General features: G+C 40.6%; 1 protein-coding gene across 3 annotated transcripts in view; it reads left to right on the forward strand.

The window, feature by feature from the left end:
* Nucleotides 1–248: 248 nt before the first annotated feature.
* Nucleotides 249–20,561, forward strand: part of INPP5F (inositol polyphosphate-5-phosphatase F) — a 90,533-nt gene continuing 70,220 nt past the window's right edge. Inside the window, exons 1-2 of one of the 3 annotated variants that reach the window (XM_027112779.1) lie at nucleotides 249–537; nucleotides 20,089–20,169. In XM_027112779.1, the coding sequence (XP_026968580.1) occupies nucleotides 441–537; nucleotides 20,089–20,169 (178 nt within the window). In that variant the 5' untranslated portion in view covers nucleotides 249–440. Of the gene's footprint in view, nucleotides 538–850; nucleotides 877–20,088; nucleotides 20,170–20,561 lie in introns of those variants that run through there. The other 2 variants (XM_027112777.1, XM_027112778.1) reach the window with 2 other exon arrangements.

Below are 20,561 nucleotides of genomic sequence, written 5' to 3' on the forward strand. Positions count from 1 at the left end.
GGAACCAGGCGGAGAAACCCAGGAAAAGCTGGAGAAGAAGGCGGCGGGAATGGGCAGGAAGAGGAACGGAAAGGAGAGAGAAGCGGGGAGGAGACGGGGAGGGGGTGGAGCCTGGGAGAAGTCAGGGGAGAAGCCGGGGAAGGGGTGGGGCAGGGGGAGGAGCCATGAAGGGGAGCGGGGGCGGGGCCGATAAAGGGGCGGAGCCGGGGGGAAAGGCCTCCCAAGGCCGCCGCCGCCGCCGCCGCAGCGCGTTCTCCTCCCGCGGGTCTGGCAGCCGGGGTGCTCCCTCAGCCGCCGCTCCCCGAAGCGCGGGCTCTGGCGGCCCCGGCCGACGAGGACGCCGCGCGCGAACCGCCGCCTCTGGGGTCGCGGGGTCGCGGGGCTGCAGAGCCGCTGGCGCGCCCGGGCCGCCGCCGCCTCCCTCAGCGTCCGGGGCCGGCATGGAGCTCTTCCAAGCTAAGGACCACTACATCCTGCAGCAGGACGAACGCGCGCTGTGGTGCAGCCGCCGCGACGGCAGCCTCCATCTCCGACCGGGTGAGGCTGGCGGCACGGGGTCGCCCTGGGCGGGCGGGGGGCGAGGAGGGGGCGCGGCCGGGGCCCCTCGGCCGGGGGCTGCGGATCTGGCGCCTCCTGCGGCCCTGGCGGGCGGGGCGGGGCGGGCTCGAGCGAGGGCGCGCGGTCTGTCATTATTTCCTGAGAGGAGGGAGCGCTGCCGTCGCCCCTGCCCCTCTGCGGGGGACAAAGGACTGGCGACCCTCGTCCCTCCGAGCGCGCTTCCGCGTCGCGATCTGCTCCGCTGCCCGGGAGAGGGGACGTGAGTCGAGCCGCCCGCAGTCGGGGTCGGGCCGGCGCCCACCAGAAAGTTCGAGCGAGGTGCGCCTGGCCTTAAAGGCCTCTTCCTCTCAGGAGTGGCCTCTGCCCGTCCTTCGGGACAAGTTCTGGGTTCGAATCCCGATCTCAGGCCAGAGGCGATCACGCCAGTTCAGTGGAACATCCTGCCGGAGCTTCAGTGCCTGTGGACATCTATGTGTTTCTGGTGGTCCTTTATCATTAAAGGCGTGACTTCATTCTGGTTACCTCTAGGCACTCGATTTACAGCGCCTTTTTTTTTTTTTTAATTTTAGTATTACAGTTAAACTGTATCGTAATGTTCAACTTTTAATATTTTTGTGTGACTCAGTATTGTGAGATACACTCTTGTGGGTCCATGTTTGGGTGTCATGTAAGCTGTCATGAGATGTCTAAGTCTACAACGATTAGTCTGCATTAGGAAAACTAGGTCACAGTGGTGAGTTAAACAGGGCAGTCGCTGCCCTCAGAGAGCTGACAGTCCGGGGGGGGGCTGTTTCCCTTGAGGGGGCCCCGGAGCACCTCCCCCTTTGAGGTTGCCAGTCCTTTTTCCTAGTCACTGCAGATCTTTCATTTTAGGAGAAGTAAGAGAACAGAGTTCTTGAAAGAAATAGCCAGAGCATTTCAAGTTTACTTGTAATTCTTGTATGTAATCTAGACAAAAGAATTTACGTGGTATGAATTGGAAAGTATGAAAGGCACAAACGAACTTTTCATATACATCACAGCAGTTACCATTTATAGGAGGTTTCCAAGGATCTGGTCCCTTAATATATTATTCCCAGTCCTCACAACAACCTTACAAAGCAGGTGGTGAGGTGATATCCTCTTTCTCAGGTGAGGAGACAGGTGTGAAAGTTTGAGTAACTTGACTGAGGTCACAGAGAGTAGAATTGGCCCCCAGAACACTTTCTGGCCCGTCCCACTGCTTGCCTAGGAAGGCCTGCTCGTTGATTTGCTAGAGCAGTGAAGGAGAACTTATTTTTTTTTCTAGGTTTTGGATGTATTTTCTTGCTATTACATTTTATTTCCTCTATTCAGAATGGAAGAGAAACTACTGCACCCAGATAAGGTTCTTTGATAATCTTGAGACAGGAGGTGTTGTAGATAGGCTAATTTTGGCCAGTCTCCAGTCATTCTCTTCTCCCTGTTTTTCCTGATTTGATCATTTGCCTGGTCTTTCTCCCCTCACCCCACCCACAATGTTTGGATAAGCCTTCAAGTGCAGACTGAAGAAAAGTAGATTGCAAAATTCCCCAGGCTGTCAAAGAGCCGGCTCTTTGGATTCTTAAGAGCTTAAAATTAACTATGGCAGCTGGATAGAACTTGACATCACCTCTAACTCATTGGACAGAACACTTTTCTGTACTTCATTTCCTCAGCTATAAAATGAGGGTTGGACTTTTTGGTCCTTGTGCATAATGAAATGTTTTTGAAACAGTGCCAATTTAAGTCTTTGTTCAGTGTACCTCTTTGAGGACAAGAATTGATGTGTTTCATGAAAAACACTCAGGAAATCTCTAGGTCACCTGTGTATTGGGACAGTGAATTGAAGCATATGTAGATAGAGGTGGATGTGGTTGTCTCCATTTCTAGGGCTACTCTCTCCTTTCTCTTAGCCTCTAAGATTGACAGAGATGAACCAAGCTGGTGGAATTACGTGGAAGGAGACAGGAGTCCTCTGAATAGATGGCTTTAAATGAATTATGTGTCATTCTGTTTGGTTTGTGTTCATTTCTCGTACACAGGAACCTGTCCAGTCCTAACAGCTTTAGGGATAAGTTGCTTCCCTCAAGAGAAGTAAGTCAACTCTTCTAGGGTGCTGGCTAGTAGCTTACCTTTCAGTGGAAGGATACTTAAACCCAATCATCTGAGCTGAAGCTCAGATGATCATGCTACAGGCTTAAGCCTTTAAGGAATATTCACAGGGAAACCTGGGCCTAGATTTTGGATTAAGCCATGTGGTTTGAATTACTGTTTATATATCCAAAGTCCATATCAGAAGGCAAATTAACTTTTTTCTGAATAAAATGGTTGTAGCCTTTGCAATTAAGTTTATCACACTTCTTAGGATACAGCCTACCACAGACTAAAGCAGACCAAAAATATAGAGGAAGGAAGAGGCCATTATCTTTCAGAACAGCCTGTTTTTGATCTTCAGGTGTTCAAGTACATATAGCCAATGAATAAAGAATCTCACACACCTGACTTTACCAAATAGTTTATCCTATCCAATACTCAAGAGCCTTTCTAAAGAATGCCTATGGAATAATGGCATTTAATTGTTAAATGTTTTCCAGGTCTTTTTCTGTAGACTTATTTAAAATTCTCCATTTTATTGGATCATCTCCCTCTGCTTTTACAGCCAGTTTTGCTATTGTTTGTAATGAAAGCATTTAAAATCTTCCATAGTTTCTTACTGGTTATTCAACTGAATAAATTACTGGCCAAGTCCTTTTCTTTCTAAAGGGCAGTATCATAAGACCAAAAAAGCCTGTGAGCCTTGTGATTTTTATGTTTGTGGCAACTTGAAAGAGGACTTTTCTTCTAGTGTCATCAGAAGGATCAGTATTGATATTTAAGTCTAAAGTGACCACTTCCTTGGTCTGGAATGTTTGTTACTGTCAGTCTCTTTTCCTGCCTAGTTTATTTTGTAAGACCCAGTTCAGATGCCACCCCTACTCTGTGCTCACCATAGCCTGCATTCCTGGGGCAGAATTATTGGTCACCTTTTTGTGTTTCCAGGTGCTTTAGACACTTGGTACACACGTTAGTTATAGCCCTGACTGTATCATATAATAATGGTTTGCTTCCTTCTTCCCCAGTGGACAGAGCATTCCTCAAGGCAAGGACCACGTTCTACTCATCTTGGTATCTGTGAGCTTTAGAGTGCTTAGGACACAGAAGGCATTTTTGGTTGAGTTGAGCCAAATTAAATTTAAGTCCAGGTTTCTCTCAGTACTATCATTGCCACAAATATAGGATGTTGTGTTATGCTTATTACTCATTTTAGGCCCTGTTTTAAACATCTTCTAATTTAGGTGGAAAATCTCTGTCCAGCTGGATAAGGAAATAAATGTGAGGAAAGGTGCATTTCCACTTATGTTGTTTTTCTATCTGATTTAACGTCATTTAAAAAAAAATCTTTGTGATGGTATTCCGTATTTTCTTTAACACTGTTTAAATTTTTTCTTCTAAGTAGTTGAGTATTTTTTCTGGTTTTCCATTTTTTTAAGGTTAGTGAGTGTCTGTATTCATACTTAGAACTGCTCTTTTGGTGGCTGCTAATATCTCTTGCAGGGTAATGACCAGCAGAGGAAAATATTTAGACTGTTTTATTTTCAACCAGGGAAAATGATAAAGCACTGTGTAAACATTCAGTAATCTCTTGAGCGTGGAGTTTCACTATCTGAGAATAAGGGCTGTAATTTAAAGACTTAAAAAGCAATATAATATAGTCCACTGTTGAGCAAGGGTGATATGGTCTTATCTCTTTCATCTTAAAACTGCTTCCACTTGTCCTTGTAGCTTTGTCTGATAGGACAGTGTTATATAATTTACTGCTGCGTATTGCTTCATTCTATTCTGAGACTGACCACGAAAAGATGGTAGAGCATCTGTCATACACATAACATTCATAAGCATGTAAACTATTTAGAGAGAGATGAAACACTGAATGATACATACCAGTGAACAGTTTTTGGAGGGGGATGCTAGTTATCAGAATGTACAGAAACATAAAAATGCATTTCTGTTTTACTTAGTTATTTTTTGATAATGAAATTATTTTTAATATGTCATATGAAAACTTTTTTGAATGAGAAATTAATTACAGAATTGAAATCTAAATAGAACTTTTATCTGTTTTGCGGAATCATATTTTATGCAACTATATCCAGTTTAGACTTTTGTGTTATTTGGTATTTACTTTGAAAAAATTTTTTAACTTTACCTTTTTTAGAAAATCACGTTTGCTAAAAATTCACCGCTTACCATGACAAAATGTAATAGGGCATTTTAATTTATAAATTAGTTATTAAATATATTGTAAAAATCTTTTTAACCATTTTTGTTGCTGTTGAATAACCAGTTTTTTTCCTCTAGTGTCTTTAGTTTTCAGTTTCTTTAAAATGGCTTACCACTTTTATACCTTGAACACTTCTTACCCCATATTTTATATTTCTAACAGGCTAGCAGTTGGATTGAACAGATCTGTAAACTTATTTTGTGAACATTTATTGTTATGCATGCAAGATACAAAACACATCTTTCCAAAAAATTTCCCCCTTTCTTTGGCTTAAAAAAAAAGATAGTCTTTGTAGGGTGAATGATGACAATTTTTGGAATCAGGTTTTACAGCTAGAGGGAAGTTTTTGTGCATATTGTCTGCTTTGTGAACTGAGATTAGTAGTAGCTAATAACAACCGCTTTTATTTACTAAGCATTTTTCTGAACCAGACACTGTTCTAAGCCCTTTATGTGTACTGTTTCATGTCATCCCCACAATAAAACTTAGGCGGAGGGGTCTTATTATTATTTTACAGGCACAGAGAAGTAATTTGTCCAAGTTCAAAGAATAAGAGGGAGAGCCAGACTTCTAACCCCATATTGACTCCAAAGCCAAGTTTTTCTCAATATTGACAAAAATGTTTTATAAACCTTTCTACCTTCTTGACCACAAAGTTGTAGGATTTATATTTTTATGGGTAATATCTGAAATGTATTTAGCTGTCATAGTCATTATAGTGTAGCCTATGTAGAGAATAAAATAGCCTCTGAAATGTCAAAGTATGCACGTTGAGGAAGGATCTATGTAGAATGAAAAGGCTGATGATGGGACTGTTGGTTTGTTCTTTGACCTTTCACCTGTCCTCACTCTTTTCTTGCAAAATTAGTTATATAGTTACAGGGAATATCGTTATATAATAGGTTGACTCGTTTTTCCAGTTACGGTCAGTTTGTAAGGTTTCTCTTCTTAAGTTTTTAGAACATTTGCAGGTTGTGGAGGGAATATATAGAGGGAAGATCTTGGAGCAGAAACACTGATATGTACTGGATGGGAACTATTTCAGCCAGTGATGAGCAACCTGAAGCCTTCTCAGTCTAACTTTGCAAGAGTTCCAGATCCAGTTCCAGATCCAGTTTCACAGACATCCTTTCAGAGCACATAAAGCAGAGAGGGAATGGAGGAGAAAAAGTCTTCACGGCAACCACTTCCGAAGAGGGGAGGGACTTTGTAGCATCGCTGATTCCTAGATGCTTGTGTTCTGGCCATGCCAGCAGAGGCCAGGACTTGCCAAAGGCTGGCTTCAGAGGAGAGGCAGTATCCAGGCCTTTAGGACAGAGCATGCAGGTGCCAGAAACAAAGGTGCCCTGACAGCTTGGTCTTTTCGGAACATGGCTACTTTGGTGCTGCTCCAGGATGCCCAGCAGCACGGCTTCCCCTTATCCCACCTGCCCAGCCTAACTCAGCCCAAGCAGGGAGAAGGAGATGCAGATTCATTACTATATCCCTAGCACCTGGCCCACTGCAGGTCTTCTGTAAAAATTGTATTGAATGAATTGAAATAATTCTAGTTTCTGGTTGACTCTGTGTACCTTGAGCAGCAAAGAGGTTGTTGGGAGGATTAAATGAAGAACATAAGAACAGAAGACTAAAACGCTGCATCTCTTACCAACTTTAAAAAATGTGCTAATTTCTCATTGTCGTTTTATTCAGGAAACGGGGGAATCTAACTTTTAATTCTGTGGGATTCAATAAATCTTTTTTTAATGAAAATAAATGAGGCCCAAAGACATTTTTATTTTTCTCTAACTGGCCCTATGCCAACAAAAAAAAGATTGTTGGCTGATTTTGGTTCTTATGATTTATGACAAAATTAGCTGATGTATTTGCAGATAGATACTAGACTATCGGAAAATCGAACTAATTTGGCTATAGTATTGATTCAGTGCATTCTCAGAGCCATAGTCTGACCTTGATGTGGTTTTATGGGGATTTAAATGTGTTAGATCTTTATAAGCTGCATTACTATCTCTCTGTAAACCTTTTTGTAAACTGTTCTATTCCTGTTCAAATATGTTTTAAAATATAAACTTTTAAAATCTAGTCTTGCAAACACAAACCTGAGAAGTAACAGCAATCTCATAGAACCTGTAACAAATTACTCATTAGCTGGGCTAAGTTATAATCATGTGTGTCAGACGACCATAAACGAGCTGAGAAGAATATTTGAATTAGAGTATGTTTACCAAAATAGAGAAATAATACATTACTTTATTATCAGTAGCTGTTGATAATACATTAAGTAATATTTAAGTAGTATTTAAAAAGTGAGGGTGAGCACTGCACATTTAGCATCATAGTACTATCAGAACACATACTGGTAGTATCTTAATTAAATCCCATGCTCTGTTAAGATGACTCATTTTCTGGTTGCTGTGAGACCCTTAAAGGAACTGCTCTCATTCACAAAAAAGCATCCACTCCTGCCAACTTTTTGGTAAGGCTGTTGAGGGAAGTACAGGTTGATTTTAGGTCAGTGTTCCCTGTTGTTTTTTTCTTTTTAAGTTACCTCATTTTAATTGCAGATTCTTTCACATTTAACCTTGAATTTCTTTAACTTCATAGTGGGATATTTAAAAATACATTTAAAGTACATTAATTTTTCTTTATGAAAATTTATGAATATTATTCTTTGAAACCTCTTTTTACTTGTACTAAACTTCAAATTCCAGTTTCTGCAATGGTCAACATATATAATTTGAAATAGTCCTAACATGTAACTGAAATGTTGGGACATTTTAAACATGCCACAGTGCTCTTAATTTTAGTAGTTTGCGTGTATAATATTAATGATGCTTCATGGTGTCATTATACATTGCTTTTATGCCAGATATAAACACTTTTCTCCCTATTTCCAGCATAATAACCCTCCCCTCCCCCAGGGAACAGTTGTGGTGGGTAGACCAAAGAGTTTGGCAGAGTTTCTAGTTTGCTAGTCTCCCTCTGGGCAGTTGTTCTTCTTGACTTCCAGGATTCACCTCTAGTAGCTATTGCATTTATCCCCCTTTGCACCTTTCAAATACTCACTTTTCTCAAAGAAGCAGCCCTCCGCCCTGACAACTAATTTAGTATTCTATTCCTTTCTCCTTCCAAATTATATTAAGTCTGAAATTCTGTGAAGTCATTTATTTATTATTTCAACAAACATTTATTGAAGATCTGTCTGCGAGGCATTGTGCCAAGGTAAAAAGATGGATAAAATACTGTCTCTACCCTATAGCCCAGGTAGTGGTCCAACAAGGGAAAGGCATACAGAGGATTCTAGAGTGACAGATACTGTGATAGAGCTGAGTTCTGTGGGAGATTTGAGCTGGGTCTTGAAGTTCAAAGTCTCTGTTTTTTTCCAAGGTAGTGAAAATCTGTTTTTCTTCCTCATAAAGAAATGGGAAGAAAGGTGTTCTTTTATTTGATTCTCTGAAGTTCCTTCTAGCTGTAAATTGTCTGTGATTGTTTCTGTCTTATTTAAGAGTGGAAAGTCCTGGAAGAAACTGGCCGTGTGACTAGTGGACTTTAATGGGTATATATATATTTTTGCCTTGCCTTGCCAGAAATAACTTTGTATGCACAGTGCCTTGGTTCTAATTAAGTACTCAAAAAAAAAAAAAAAAGAAAAAGAAAAAGAAAAAAGTTTATGAGAATGAATAGTGCCTAACTGGCCAGACTGAAATAGTACAGGTTCTCCCCTGTACCTCCCACCCCACAGGACACTCTGCTGTGGCCCTTGTTTGATCTAGAAGCAGTTCTACATTTGAGGGCAATTAAAATGGCAGATCCTAGACCTGATGGTGTGTTTGAAGGTAGAGCTTTTTGTTGGTAAGGACCTATGATATCAGAATGACTATACAGACGATCCTAGATGGAAGAGAGTAAGTTTTGAACAGAGTTTTCAGGAAAAGCTAGGAAATTATTTAAACGCCAGCAGAGACAAAGGTTGCATCTATTTTATGTTCGAAGTGCTAATTTTATGCATCTCAGTTACCGGCTCTAAAATGAGTTAAGGAAAATACCAACTGTTAGCTCACCTGTGCTCTTATTTAGCTTTCAGAATCCTATTTCTTTCTCTTGTCTTTTTCTAAAGATTTATTTATTTATTTTGGCTGCCGTTGGATCTTTTTTTTAAAATTAATTAATTTATGGCTGCATTGGGTCTTCGTTGCTGTGCGGGCTTTCTCTAGTTGTGTTGAGTGGGGGCTACTCTTCGTTGCGGTGCGCGGGCCACTCATTGCAGTGGATTCTCCTGTTGCGGAGCACAGGCTCTAGGCACGTGGCTTCACTACTTGTGGCTGGCGGGCTCTAGAGTACAGGCCCGGCAGTTGTGGCGCAAGGGCTCAGTTGCTCCGTGGCATCTGGGATCTTCCTGGACCAGGGATCAAACCCGTGTCCCCTGTGTTGGCAGGCAGATTCTTAACCACTGAGCCACAAGGGAAGTCCCTGCGTTGGGTCTTTGTTGCTGCGCATGGGCTTTCTCTAGTTGTGGTGAGCGGGGGCTACTCTGTTGCTGTGCACGGGCTTCTCATTGCCGTGGCTTCTCTTGTTGCGAGCACGGGCTCTAGGCACACGGCCTCAGTAGTGTGGCTCACAGGCTCTAGAGTGCAGGCTCAGTAGTTGTGGCACACGGGCTTAGTTGCTCCGCGGCATGTGGGGTCTTCCCCGACCAGGGATTGAACCCGTGTCCCCTGCATTGGCAGGCGGATTCTTAACCGTTGCGTCAACAGGGAAGTCCTATCACAGGATATTGAATATAGTTCCCTGTGCTATACAGTAGGACCTTGTTGTTTATCCATCTTATGTATATTAGTTTGCATCTGCTAATCGCACACTCCCAATCCTTCCTTCTCCCCAACCCGCTCTCCCTTGGCAACCACAAGTCTGTTCTCTATGTCTGTCTGTTTCTGTTTCATAGATATGTTCATTTGTGTTGTATTTTAGATTCCATATATGTGATATCATAGGGTATTTGTCTTTTTCTTTCTGACTTACTTCACTTAGTATAATAATCTCTAAGTCCATTCATATTGCTGCAAATGACTTTATTTCATTCTTTTATGGCTGAGTAATCTGTTATGTATATATATGCCACATCTTCTTTATACATTCATCTGTCAGTGGACATTCAGGTTGTTTCCATGTCTTGGCTATTGTAAATAGTGCTGCTATGAACATAGGGGTGTATGTATCCTTTTGAATTATAGTTTTGTCTGGGTATATGCCCAGGAGTGGATTGCTAGCTCATATGGCAACTCTATTTTTAGTTTTCTGAGGAACCTCCATACTGTTTTCCATAATGGCTGCACCAATCTACATTCCCATCAACAGGGTAGGAGGGTTCCCTTTTTTCCACACCCTCTCCAACATTTGTTATTTGTAGACTTTTTAATGATGGCCATTCTGACCAGTGTGAGGTGGTACCTCATTGTAGTTTTGATTTGCATTTCTCTCATAATTAGTGATGTTGAGCATCTTTTCATGTTCCTATTGGCCATCTGTATGTCTTCTTTGGAGATATGTCTATTTAGGTCTTCTGCCCAAAAAACAATTTCTAATATCCTTCATGCTGCACTGTAATTAGATCCCAGTTTTTTTTTTTTTTTTGCAGTACACCGGCCTCTCACTGTTGTGGCCTCTCCCGTTGCGGAGCACAGGCTCCGGACGCGCAGGCTCAGCGGCCATGGCTCACGGGCCTAGCTGCTCTGCGGCATGTGGGATCTTCCCGGACCGGGGCACGAACCCGTGGCCCCTGCATCGGCAGGCGGACTCTCAACCACTGCGCCACCAGGGAAGCCAGATCCCAGTTTTAATAGAAAAGTCTAGAAATTCTTAGGATCCCTTTCCTAGGTAGTATATCTCATCTTTTAACTCGTCTTAGGGTTTTTTGGTGGTTGTTTTTTTTTGCCCTTAGGGTTATTTTTTTAAACGTATTTTTTTATAGTAGCTTACACCAACTTTTTGCTTATTCACTATATATTATGAGCTCTTTATTCAGTTTATGGTTCTTAATTACATGAAAGAGTTTCAAGCTGTCCACGGCACAGGCATCATCTTTGAATCACTCAAGTAGGATAAAACTAAAGCTACTAATGCAGGTTCCAACTAGTAACCTATAATCACTTCGGCCTGTAATTCTCAACCTGGGTGTACGTTAGAATCACCTGGGGGAGATTTACAAAATACCTGTGCCTGGGTCCCACCGTAACCCAACAGTCAGACTCTCGAGGATGGGGCCCAGGCATCAGTATTTGTACAGCTCCCAGATGGTGATATTGAGCAGCCGGGATCCAGGACCGTTGAGCTGGAGTTCACACTGGGAAAGCAGCAGCTGCTAGAACTTCTAAAGTGGATTAGCTCTTTAGCTTGCTGAATGCTGGAAAATAATTACTATTAGAGAGTTCAGAGAAACATGTATCAAATTTTGCATTTATAAGATGGCATCTGAATCAAATTATTCCTTAACCTTTTTTTCTGGCCTAATTAAATTTTGAGAATTTAAGTATGGATGAGCTAACCATTGGAACTTTTAGTTCCTCATTGTAGAACCCTTTTCCTCACCTGTTTGACTTTGGTGTTGGTAATTGTCTTTTCAGAGCAATAATGTCCTTTTGTCTTTAGCAGGAAATGAAACTTGGGTCTGATTATGTATGCATACACTAGCACCTTTTTTTTTTTTTGACACAAGTGAAACTGCCTGTAAACTTCAGCAGCTGTGCAAAACCCAGGCTTGTTCTTGGGCTGAGGGAGCGCCATCACTCTGGGCTCTTGGAATGAGTGAGTCATGCTCTCTGCAGGCACACAGTACTTAATCACTTGTTTTCTGTGTACCAGGAAGAAGAGGGCATATGAAAATAGAAGCCATGTCCTGCCAAATGGATCTGAAATAAGAGTGGAAATGTTGACCTAATGGGTCAAACAGTTGAGCTTATGACAAACTACTTATGTCTTTGGGTGTATGTTACTTTAATGGTTTCACTAATTAAAATTTGGCATTATTTCTAAAATACTATGCTTTTGTAATTTGTAAGCAGCTCTACTCTTTACTAGATAACCTTAATAATCCTAAATTTTAAAACCTGTTTGCAAACTTCAAATGTTTCTCTTTTGAAATTGTGTGCCACATTGGAATATACCTTTCGAAGGAAGGATTAGAAAGCAATATGTTTGTTGGAGCAGATCAATTACATGGCTCTTCTTTGTGGAAGGAAGGGACAAGCCCACTGGCCGTTTTCCCTGCCATTCCAGTGCCTTCTGCCTCCGGAGTAGGCATTAATAATGGTGACAGAGTGTCCATTACTAAGCATAGTTGCTACATATGCCAAGACCAGTATGGTTCAAACATGTCCTCTATACAAACACTCTGCTAATGTTTTTATTTATTTTTATCTCCTTAATGAAGAGTAACAGATTAAAAAATACACACACACATATTTTGAAGTGTCTGTTGTGTGCCAGGAACTGTACCAGGCATAAAGTCGTAGCGGCTCAAAAAGACACACTCAGCCTCCATTCTTGTGCCCGTTATATATAGCCTATTTCAGGCCTTCCTCCACTGGCTTCTCGCTATATTGGTGTGAGAAGCTGTGGACACCTGCTAGAGATTTTAAGATAATTTAAAGTTTCCCAGAATTTTTAGTTAAGTCTTTCATTGTGAGCAATCACATGCTCATCGTTTATGATTTGGTTCAGTAACTATTGAATGAGTCCCTGTTGTGTGTCAGACACTGTGCTAGGCTGCAGGCATACAGTGGTAAACAAAATAGGCCTAGAATTAAATAAACCGATAGAAGAGTCGAGACTTAATAGTCTGTCTTTTAATTGGTAAGTTGAAACTTTACGTTTATTTATAATTATTAATATATTATGAGTTATTTTCACCTTTTATTCATGTTTTCCATTTATTGTGCTTTTCTCAGTTTTTTTGTTCTATCACCTTTTACTGTGCTCTGTAGGATGGTAGGAATTTTATTTTTACTTTAAAATTTTTTTAATTTTCTGGATGGTATGAATTTTTATCAGATGTCTTTCTGTTGCTGATTAAAAGCTACCCATTCTGTTTTTTGTTCTTCTATGGTTTCTCAAAACTTAGGACCCTAGTACTTATTTTCATGTATATAACTAAAGTCTACTGATGTCTGTGTCTTTTTCCCAAGTATATTTTAACCTTCATTTAGACTCTACTGCTTCTAAATTTCCCCTCTCCAGTGTAGGGGACTTTAGGGGAGGGGAGGAAGCTGGCAGTTATGCTTGATTTGCCATTTGGACCTGAATTGGGTTGCTAGGACTGTTTCTGCGTGCCTAATTTTGAGCTGCATCAAGAGCCCTGTATCTGTTTCACGTTCTAAAGAAACAGAATTTTGGGGGCATATCTAAGCATTGAGATATTTTCATAAAACATTTATTATTCTCAGAAGGCTTTTAGGGATTATGGCCTTAAGATTTAATGTAAAAAACAATCGAAGTTGGGTTTTTCCTTTTTTATCCTTTCCTTTTTAAATAAAAAGTCGTATGTAGACCCTTGAAATAAAAATCTGTAGAGAGATTTAGTGAGTGCTAGGAACCTGGAATTTTAAATGCATATACATTTCCCAACTTGAGGTAAAAGTTATTGAACATTTATGTGCCAGGCATTGTGCTGGGTACTTTCACATAATTCTTCCATTTAATCTTCATAAAAATCCTGTAAGGGGCTTCCCTGGTGGCGCAGTGGTTGAGAGTCCGCCTGCCGATGCAGGGGACATGGGATCGTGCCTGGGTCTGGGAAGATCCCACATGCCGCGGAGCGGCTGGGCCCGTGAGCCATGGCCGCTGAGCCTGCGCGTCCGGAGCCTGTGCTCCGCAACGGGAGGGGCCACAGCAGAGAGAGGCCCGCATACCGCAAAAAAAAAAAAAAAAAAAAATCCTGTAAGTTAGATGGAATTCCCGCTTATGAAAGAGGGACCTGAAGTTTTGAAAGGGGTTCCAAGACTGCAGTAGAGCTGGGACTTTTCACTCAGGACATGGAACGCAGGCTGTGCCCATGTCACTCAGAATCTCTTGACTCTGTCCAGCCTTACAGTTGCAGATTTGGAAGCAGGTCACCCTCGTGCACACTCCTGTCACCTGGATCTCTGGCTTTAGGCTTGCCTTCTCCCATCCATCCTCTGCATACTAGCCCCAGTGTTCAATCTGAAATGCAAATCTGCCCTCTCTGGAGGAAATGTCTCCTGAATTTACTGCCTGTGGGCCTCCTGAGTTGGTCCCTGTTTGGTTTTTCAGCCTCATTCTTACAGCTTCCTGCCTTTTACCTTAAGGGTTTACAGTACCAAACCGTTTAGAGTCCTCCTTGCATTCAGTAAATATTTGAGTGCCTGTTATGTGTTATACAGTCTGCTGCATGTGGGCCTGCCCAGGGCTTTTCTCATGATCTAGATGGAGGAGGTCTTGGCTCTGGACAAGGATAGTGGCCACGGGGATGGAGAGAAGTGAAACATTCATCAGATATGAGGAGGTAGAATCAACAGGACTTGGTGAGGAAGAAAGCTGTTTTTTTTTTGGCCGCATCATGCAGCTTGTGGGATCTCAGTTCCCCAACCAGGGACTGAACCCACGCCACAGCAGTGAAAATCTGGAATCCTAACCACTAGGTCACCAGGGAACTCCCAGGAAGAAAGCATTTTGAATGTCTCCCAGGTTCTGGCTTGTGTGGCTGGAATGATGGTGGTGAGCTGAAAGCCCCATACGAACTTAAAATGAGAGTATTATGTCTGAGTAGTTACACATGGTAGGGAAACTTATGGTGTTAGAGGTAGGATAGAGCCCTGGACTGAGAGTGGGATATGGGGTTTTGATTTTAACAAGCTGTGTAGTTAATATTGGACACTTTACCTCTGCCAGCCATGATATCTTTATTTGAAATAGAGCAGATGACCTTAACTTTGTTAGTTCAAATACTGAACCCTTCTAATGTGATTCAGTGCAAATTATCTGACTCCAGCCTGCTTCTGCATTCTGTGTCGTTCGTTCATTTGTCTGTTCAGCATTTGGAGCCTGCTGTATATCATGCACTTGGGACATAAAGCTAAATGAGATCAGGTCTCCATGAATTTTCTGTTCTTGATGAGCTTCCTGTTCAGTCAGGGAGACAGGCAAGTCAGTAATTAGGTGCATTAAACCAAAATGAGATGCCACGATGCGTATACGAGCAGGGTTCAGGGGGATCACAAAAGAGAACCCGATCAGTTCTGCTGGGTGAGTGGAATGGGGAATGTGTCAGGGAACACCAGTGACCCTTGTTCTGAGTCTGGAATGAACAGCATGCCGAAGTGGGTGGGGAGCAGCATTCCAGGCCCAGCCTGTGCACACTTCTGGATGACTGTAGGAAGACAAGGATGCTGGGGTGGGGAGGCGGGAGGAGGGTAGACAGGAGGAGCCCACGCTGGGCCTTGAGAGCCTTTCCAAGGAATTTGGACTTTGTTTCTCAGGCTCTGGGGGGTCGGAGAAGACATATGACTGGATTAACAATGTTCTATGTTGTATGTATTTTTTTCATGCCTAATGTATTTCTTTTACAATATCAATGTTAGACAAACTAGACTTTAGGGCAAAGAGCATTATTTGAAATAAAGGCAGTTATTACATCCTGATAAATGGAGCAATTCACCAGGAAGATATAATAATCCTGAATCTGTATGTGCCTGACAACATAGTCTGAAAAAATATGAGGCAAAAATTAAGAAGGAAGAGTACACAAAGCATGAGATTTAAAAAAAAAAGAACCCTGTCAAAGTATTAGGCTAAGCAGTCAAAACATTAGCAAGTACATAGAGCAGTTGAATAAAATAATTAATAAAGTTGATAATGAGCCCTCACCCCAGAGTTGAATAGTGTATTCAAATGTTTGAAGTAAGAAATACTTTTAAAAGCATGACTTGAACAGACATATATGTATATACCTATAACTTCAGAAGCAAGAGTTTTGTGAAGTGTTTCCCCTTACATGGTACAGTTTTTCTCTTTTCTGTTTCTTTGCTGTTAGTGCTGGTCTCGTTGTACAAAATTGATATAATGACCCACCAACGGATTGAATTGACACCCTTTTTCTTGAAAACACTAAGAAAATATACGTGCTTTTCAAGTACACACAGAACATTTGCAAACTGGCTTTCTGGATTCCCCTCCCCACACCAAGCGTCTGGTACTCCTCTTGTTCTGCCTCTTGTCCTTCCCCCGCTAAAGCAAAGATGACTTTGACTCCTATTTTTACTGAGTCAAGGCCATACGATACATCCATCTGCTTCTCATCTCCATTTCTATATTTAGCCTTTTCATCTTTTCTTCTAGACTTAGAAGAAAGTAATATCTTTCATTTCCTAGGTTAACTTTTACACCTGTACTTTTGATTTCATTTTGTTTTCTTTTCCTCCTTAAATAGCTCCTGGTTTTTATGCCTAGACATTTCTCCTTGACCACCCTATCATGAACTCAGTCTTAATGGCCTAACTAGTTCTCTCTCAAATAACCTCAAAGATTATTAGTGGCTATTATTTTTATTTTTATTTATTTATTTCTTTATGTGTGCCGGGTCTTAGTTGCGGCACGCGGGATCTTTTTTTTTTTAGTTGCGGCACGCGGGATCTAGTTCCCTGACCAGGGGTCGAACCCGGCCCCCCTGCATTGGGAGCGCAGAGTCTCAACCACTGGACCACCAGGGAAGTCCCAGTGACTATTATTTTTAGTCGTTAGACCGCAAAACTTAGTCATCTTTATAGTTTTTTTTTTAAGTGAAATTTTAATTTTCTTGAATGGCTGCTATAGTCACATGGTTCAAAATGCCAAAGGTGCAAAAGGGTATTACTGAGTTAGGAGGTTCTCGCCCACCTTTTCTCCTGCTGCTGTATAGCCTGCTTTTTCTTCCTTCCTCCTTCTTACTCAGCTATGTCCTCATCTTATCCCTCTCAAGAGAAGATAGACGTTTCACTGTCATTTCAAAATTCACCCTCTTCCTGTCCTTTGTGTAGCTTCCTTTGGGGTGTTTCATGTTAATCTCCTTTTGTATATTCTTCACCTACTGCCCACCCTGCTCCCCAGGCTACCATATCCTTTCAAGCCAAGGCTCTTGTGATAAATAACCTTCTAGCTCCTTTTCCTGCTCGCAGTCTCCACCCCCGTTCAGTGCTGTCACCTAATCCCTGGCTGCAGTCTTGTTTTACTTTTGTCATTGTCTGCCTGCCAAGGCCTCCAGGAAGTAAGGCTCATTAGTCTTTTATTCAGGTCTCTCTTTATTGGCCTCAGTTTACTTTTTCCAGTCTTATCAATAAAGATCTCCACCATACTAACGATACTCATTGGTCTTCTGATCTATACTGTTTGCTCCTTTATTTTTATATCTTAGCCTGATAACAGTGCCTGGTTCTTGGAAGGTACTTGATAAGTGTTTCCCCAGTGAAGGGACAGTTTCCAAAACAAACCTTGTACTTTCTTTCCGCTGCATTATTTTTCTTTCTGATTTCCTTATGCTTGAAGTTCCACTTCCTCTATGTAACTGTCCATGACTGTTTTAGCTCTAACTTTTTCATCCTCCTCCATATTCCTAGAGCTCATCTGAAACCCAAGGGATAGAGTCTTAAAACTGTGGTTGTTCATCTGAAGTCAGGGTGGGGTTATGAGTAGCTGGAGCTGTTTCCTTAGCAGGGGCACCTGTGTTGGCAGATGTTGAGATTTGGCCTGCCTGACAGGGATTCTGGTTATTTGAAAAGAAATCAGGGTACTTTTAGTTTGTACACCAACATGAATTCCAGAGTTAGAGTTAGATTTTTATAAATTAACAAAGAGGTAAAATTAATAAATACATAATTGATAATGGGTAAGGAACAACTTAGATAATATGATAAGCGAAAAAATAATGAAAAAACAGATTTGTATAAAAATTTAAAACTGAAAATATTTACAAACACGTCAAAGAGTTGATGTTCTTAATATAAAAATTCGTAAATCAATAAGGAACATAAAGAAAAATTGTTAGAGGATATGAATAAGAAAATCATAGAAGAAGAAACATAAGCAGTCAGTTTTATAATTAAATGTTTAATCTTACCAGCAATGAAAAGAAAATAAACATCATTTAGGCAATGGATGCCATCAAATTAGCAAAATTTAAAAAGAAATTCTAAATGATGGCAAAGCATAAGAAGCATTTTCATATGCTTCTGGCAGAAATCTAACTTGGTGCATAACCTTTGCAGAAAGCACTTTGGTAATATTTGAAAGCTTTCATTTTTTTTTAATGTTTTCACCTATTAATTTCATTCCTAGGAACTGTTCTAAAGCTATTAATTAGGGAAATAAAGTATTTGCATAATGTTCATCATTGATCACAGTATTGTTTATAATAGAGAAAAATTGGAAATCACTTAAATGTCCAAGAGTGAGGAAGTGCTTCCTTAAGTGGAAAATTAGCCATGAAGTTATAATTTTGGAGAATATTTTAAAGATGTGAGAAAATACGAAATGGTATAAGAAAAATTAACATATAGTCTTGTGTTTGCAATATTGCAGTTGGATATGCACACAGACATATGTGAAATGTAGCAAAATAATGTTATCTCTGGGTGGTGGGATGGAAGTGATAAAATATTTTTTCCAATTTTATACAGTATTTATAATAAGAATGCATGTTATTTAAAATGTAAATATTGTCTTACTGATTAGTTCCATATATAAATTCTGAGGGAGGCACTGTAGTTGGATGGTTAAGAGCACAGGCCATGAGTCATGCAGACCTGGCTTTGAATTGCAGCTCTGCCCTTGATCCGTTGTATGACATGGCCACTTTACTTTTCTAAGGCTCCATTTCCTCATCTGTGAATTGGGACTCCTAATACCTAACTCATAGAATTGTTAGGGTTAGAAATGATAATGTGTATAACAGCCTTTAAAAAAATTAATTCCCTATTTTACTTTAATTCTTGAAATAAAAACAGAAGGTAACTTCTTTTTGCCTCCCATTGACTGTATCATTAACAACAGAGATGTTCAAGATACAATAGTCAAAAACTCTTCTGTAATTACCCACATGTGTTACAGATTGATTATACATTTCATTAAAATAGAATTTAAATGGTAATAACTAAAATGTAATTTAAATTTTCTGCTAAGAGAAATGCTGTTTTCATTCTTGCTAATTTTTTCCTGCTATTGAACCACCACTAATGTTACCTTTATCTCCATGGATATAACAGCCTTTTGTAGCCTGGGTTCCACAACAGAATTATGCCCTAATGTCCTCAGGCATCCTTTGCATGTAATGAATTAGCTTCTCTTCTGTGTGTCTAGAATGGTACAAACTATGTACCGTCCTTGGGAGAATTGAGAAAACAGTCATCCAAATCATTGTCTTGTTCTGTGGTTCAGATGAGGAACCCTGATTGGATGCCTGGCACATATTAGGCACTCAGTATAAATGGAAGCAATTCCTATTGTTTTTTCCATAGAAGTCACATAAAAGAGCACTTGCTTTCTGGGTTTCTTTGCTTGGTGTTAGCTTCTTTGGGAAAAGGTAAGTGCACATCTCTGTGGTGGTTTCTCAGGCCTTGTCTTTGGATCTGGGACTGGCCATGGCGACAGCACCTTGGATAACTCCTCTTGTTTGCCCTCTTGTAGTGTACCAGCCTCCTTCCTCCACTGCAGGGCGCCAGAGTACTGCCTCCCATCTGAGTAGAGTTTTAGAATTTCAGTTATCTCCCCATAACTGTCCGTATATTAGAAGACTTATTCAGGTCGGAATTAATACCTGTCCACAAAGTGCTCGATAGTAATGTATTCAGTTCTGGGTGTTGAAAACTGCTCTTTTGGAAAGCTGATCATTTTTTAATATACTGCTAAAGATACCTTTTTTTTTTAATCGTCTTGTGACATTCCTGTGACATTTCTTTTTAAAAATTTAAAAATTTTTATACAATTTAAAAAGTTACTTTCCATTTACAGTTATTAGAAAATATTGGCTATATTCACTGTGTTGTAAAATACATCCTTGAGTCTATCTTACACCCAACAGTTTGTACCTTCCACTCCCTCACCCTTATATTGCCCCTTCTCCCTTCCCTCTCCTCACTGGTAACCACTAGTTTGTTCTCTATAAAGATACTGTTTTAATATGTTTTCTGATGAATATGTTTTCATGATTGCTTCTTATTTTATTTTAGCTACTGATCTACTTCTTGCCTGGAATCCCATTTGTCTGGGGTTGGTAGAAGGTGTTATTGGCAAAATTCAGCTTCACTCAGGTATGTTTCTGTAAACTCCTTAAACTTGTCAAATTTAATGTGGCATTCTATGACATTTTCTTCTTTGAGGATAAATGTAGATTCTGTAATGGCTTTGATTCCTTTACCTTAATTTTGGGTCTGCCCAAAGTGGGTATATTTCCATATAAGTGAAACAAAAATACAAGCATACCTCATTTTATTGTCCTTTGCAGATATTGCGTTTTTTTTACAAATTGAAGGTTTATGGCAACCTGGCATCAAACAAATATATTGGTGCCGTTTTTCCAGCAGCATTTGCTCACTTCATGTCTCTGTGTCACATTTAGGTAATTCTTGCAATATTTCAAACTTTATATTTGTTATGGTGATCTGTGATAAGTGATCTTTGTTACTACTACAACTCACTGAAG

The sequence above is a fragment of the Aethalodelphis obliquidens genome, unplaced genomic scaffold, assembly GCF_003676395.1.
Source record: "Aethalodelphis obliquidens isolate GAN/ISIS:26980383/991018 unplaced genomic scaffold, ASM367639v1 scaffold11, whole genome shotgun sequence".
Classification (NCBI taxonomy): domain Eukaryota; kingdom Metazoa; phylum Chordata; class Mammalia; order Artiodactyla; family Delphinidae; genus Aethalodelphis; species Aethalodelphis obliquidens.